We start from the raw sequence: 3,870 nt of genomic DNA on the forward strand, positions 1-3,870 counted from the left end.
TTTAGAAATAAAATATGATTTTTTAAACGAAAAAGCACAACAAAAGATAAAGTAAGAATTTGTTAAAAAAAATGATCTTCGCTGAACTTTGAATATGAATTATTAAATAAAAAAACCTAATATTTGAATATAATTTTTTTAAAAGTACAACCTATGCTCTTTGCATTTGTGTATATTTTTATTTTTGGCCTTTTTCGTTTTAATAATTGGATAGACTTTTAATTACTATTTGCTTATTTCCCTCCTTTTATGAAAGAAATACGAATTTAAACATCTTTCTTACTTTATTTAAAGCGAAAGTGTTAAAAATACCACTAAAGAGTGTGGTGCAGGACTACGAGGTCTCAAGTTCGAGTCTTTTGAGTATGTAAATATTTGTGGTAGGTAGTACTATATCCCGAATTTCAATGTTGAAGTCAAATGACCAAATTCGTAATTCCACTGCCAGTCACATGAACCATTTGCCTATTTCTTCTTCTAACCTCCGTCAAAAACATGGAACCGAAAAAACAAAGCTAAAAGAGCAGAGCAAGAACTTAAAAAGAACCAAAAAATGGAAAAAGGAGGGGGTCTCAGTCTAACATACGCTTTGAGCGTTACAATTCTAACATGCGCATTTTTTCTCCTTTCATTCCAACATGCAGCAGCAATAATTCCAGAAGATTTCAAAATCCGGCAAGTGATCACCGACGACCAAAACTACCCAACAACCACAGCTTCCGCCGTTAACCACCAGCACAACCTCCTCGGCACCGCCACCGAGCACAAGTTCAAGTCATTCATACAAGAATACAGCAAAGAGTATACTACACGCGAGGAGTACATACACCGTCTCGGGGTTTTTGCTAGGAATCTCTTAAAGGCAGCTGAACATCAAGCTTTGGATCCTACGGCTGTTCATGGAGTTACTCAGTTCTCTGACCTAACGGAAGAGGAATTTGAGAGGATGTATATGGGCGTTAAAGTTGTTGACCGGGCGACTTCCTTGTTGGGGCAGGGACACGCGCCGCCGCTGGAAGTGAAGGGATTGCCGGAGAGTTTTGATTGGAGAGAGAAAGGTGCTGTAACTGAGGTCAAGATGCAGGTGAGTTGTACGCTATCAGTATGGAAAAAGCTTGCTTTGGTTTAATTTTTGTGACTTACTAATTATTACATAGTTTCCAAATATTTGAATTTGTTTAAAAAACTTAGAGAATACTTTAGTCTGGCCAAAATTAAAAAGCTTAACCATCGAAACCACACAAATTGGGACAGAGGGATTTATACATTGACAGTATATGTAAATTTTTTGATACTATTTATCTCATAGCTATAGCTACCGTCCATAGAAGTGAGATTAATAATCCGAAAATGAAAATAAAGCAGATTCTTGCTACATTATTGATACATTGATACATACATTAAAATACATTGATAGTATAAAAATTGTCACTGTGTATAATTAAGTAACTCCAATTTGCAAACCTCAAAACAAAAGCATATGCCAATTTTGCGTAAAATTAGTAAGTTTTTGCAAACGATTTAAATCTTTCATGAATGTACTTTCTTATTTAGCCTTTAGAGAGTTGATTAGTATAATTTGTTAAGTGTTAAGTGAGCTGATCAGCTGATGCATTAAGATTCGTACTTTTATAACAAACTCAAACAATTAGAAGCTAAATGAAAACATTAGTAGGTGTTATGGTGTTTTTTACATTTCAGAATATCAAGATGATGTATGTTTTTTAGTTTTCTACTCGGTGTTCGGCCCGGCCCGAGTAATTCGTGCCAGGAAGTCCCACCTTGGAGGCGACTCTATTCCCAGACTTGAATCAGCTTTCATGAGATACTCTCTATTACGGATGTACTACTTTTAAAAGCTCATAAAGACTACTTTGGATGAGCGATATTTATCGCATGATTACAGATGAATTAAATCTTTTGTTGTGACTAATAATGTTCTAGTTCCTCTAGCAAACAAAATTGAAAATCCTAGCTATGAGCAACATGCATGCTTCTTGTTCTACTTGTATATTTGTAATATATTTGAATCATATTGTAGAAATTCCTATATCCTAGAGAGGGGTCAAAACAGAAGTTATTCTGGTTAATTATAGTGATATTCATTGATTCATGAATGCAGGGGACTTGCGGGTCGTGCTGGGCGTTTAGCACTACTGGATCCATTGAAGGAGCCAACTTCATTGCTACCGGCAAGCTTCTTAATCTTAGTGAACAACAGCTTGTAGATTGTGATCACACGGTTAGCTTTTCTCAGATTTGTATATCAAATACCCTGCTTTGTGACTTTGTTTTGTACTTGGTACCGTATACATTTGTGAATTATGACCTTTCTTTTTCTTGTCTAAAGTGCGACATAAAGGACAAAAAAGCTTGTGATTCCGGATGCTCGGGAGGCCTAATGACGAATGCTTACAAGTACTTAGTTGAGGCAGGAGGAATAGAAGAGGAAGATTCATATCCATATACTGGTAAACGTGGCGATTGCAAGTTTAATCCAGACAAAGTCGTCGTAAAAGTTTCAAATTTCACCAATATTCCCATCGATGAGCAACAAATCGCTGCTTATTTAGTCAATCATGGACCACTCGCAGGTAAGCACCCCTCATCGCAACCATTTCTTGATATGACACGTGCACGAAGATCTCCACTAGACTAAAGGGTACTTGAAAATTTGTTTGTGTAGTCGGGTTGAACGCGGTGTTTATGCAAACGTACATCGGAGGTGTATCGTGCCCGCTAATATGTGGAAAGAGGTGGATTAACCATGGCGTTTTACTAGTTGGTTATGGCTCGAAGGGGTTCTCGATTCTGAGGTTGAGCAACCAGCCATATTGGATCATAAAGAACTCGTGGGGAAAGCGATGGGGCGAACACGGCTACTACAAGCTTTGTAGAGGACATGGCATGTGTGGAATGAACACAATGGTTTCAGCTGTTATGACCCAAACCTCCTAAGAAGATGAATGAGTAGGTCTAAAGTCTCTGCTCCTAAACTCTTTCAAGTTATAATAATTTGTAGTATATTTTAAAATGGTTCTATCTCTCTTCTTAAACTTCATGTATAAAGTTTTCTTCTCTTTTAGACTTGAAAGTAGCTTGGCCGCTACGACTATGGATTCTAAATTATGTGGTTTTTATTAATGTTGTTCCTTTTTTCCTCTTTGTCCTTTCTTGAGTCGAGGGTCCGTCAAAAACATGCTCTTTACCTTCACCAGGTAGGGTTAAGGTTTGCGTGTACATTACTCTCCCGGACCCCACTAATAGTAATACACTGGATTTGATATTGTTGTTGTTGTTATTGGTTAATGTTGTGTAGTCTATCGATTTATTTCATTATGTTTCTTAATTTATGATGTTATAATCTTTTCATGATGATTATATGAGTGCCTAGTTTGATTATGATTATCTAATCATCATTAATGCATTTAGGTTAGAATGTAAAGTAGTCTTTTAAGATTGGCTTTAACGAGCCTTATATTGCGCAAAAAAAGAGAGAATGACAAAGTTATCCACAAAAACAAAACTATTTATTTTTGTCTGCCCATTTATTTTTTTACCCATAAATTAATTACATTTTCTATCCATAGTAATTTTTGTGGGGAAGTTTTTTTATTATTCAATTCTTTTTTATTTCTATGCTTCTTTTTTTCCTTTTTTCCTTTTTCTCATTTTCTTCTTTTTTTTTTTTTTCCTTTTCTAATTTCATTTAACTTCTTTTTTTTATATCCTTTTTCTCTTCATAATCTAATTTCCTTTACCGTTTTCACTATTTTTTTATACAATAAAAATAATAATTGATATAGTAAATATTTGTTAACCTTTTTTTAATATAACTAGTACAATATCTTTTTTTTTCTTTCTTATTTT

The 3,870-nt window shown here is 34.9% G+C and overlaps 1 protein-coding gene across 1 annotated transcript; it reads left to right on the forward strand.

Moving 5' to 3' along the window:
- The first annotated feature begins 503 nt into the window (after nt 1–503).
- On the forward strand, nt 504–3,165 carry LOC104236913 (probable cysteine protease RD19D). The gene is made up of 4 exons (XM_009790958.2): nt 504–1,084; nt 2,123–2,242; nt 2,351–2,594; nt 2,687–3,165. The coding sequence occupies exons 1-4, from the start codon at nt 554–556 to the stop codon at nt 2,956–2,958; spliced, it is 1,167 nt and encodes a 388-aa protein (XP_009789260.1). The 5' UTR covers nt 504–553; the 3' UTR covers nt 2,959–3,165.
- Nucleotides 3,166–3,870: the final 705 nt, after the last annotated feature.

Source organism: Nicotiana sylvestris, unplaced genomic scaffold, assembly GCF_000393655.2.
Source record: "Nicotiana sylvestris unplaced genomic scaffold, ASM39365v2 Un00081, whole genome shotgun sequence".
Lineage (NCBI taxonomy): Eukaryota > Viridiplantae > Streptophyta > Magnoliopsida > Solanales > Solanaceae > Nicotiana > Nicotiana sylvestris.

Bases quoted from the DNA above. Each gene is read 5' to 3' on its own strand.
- LOC104236913 (XM_009790958.2), top strand. From the start codon at position 554: ATGGAAAAAGGAGGGGGTCTCAGTCTAACATACGCTTTGAGCGTTACA. The intron at 1,085-2,122 runs GTGAGTTGTACG...TCATGAATGCAG, and splicing joins TAACTGAGGTCAAGATGCAG to GGGACTTGCGGGTCGTGCTG. The intron at 2,595-2,686 runs GTAAGCACCCCT...TTGTTTGTGTAG, and splicing joins CAATCATGGACCACTCGCAG to TCGGGTTGAACGCGGTGTTT.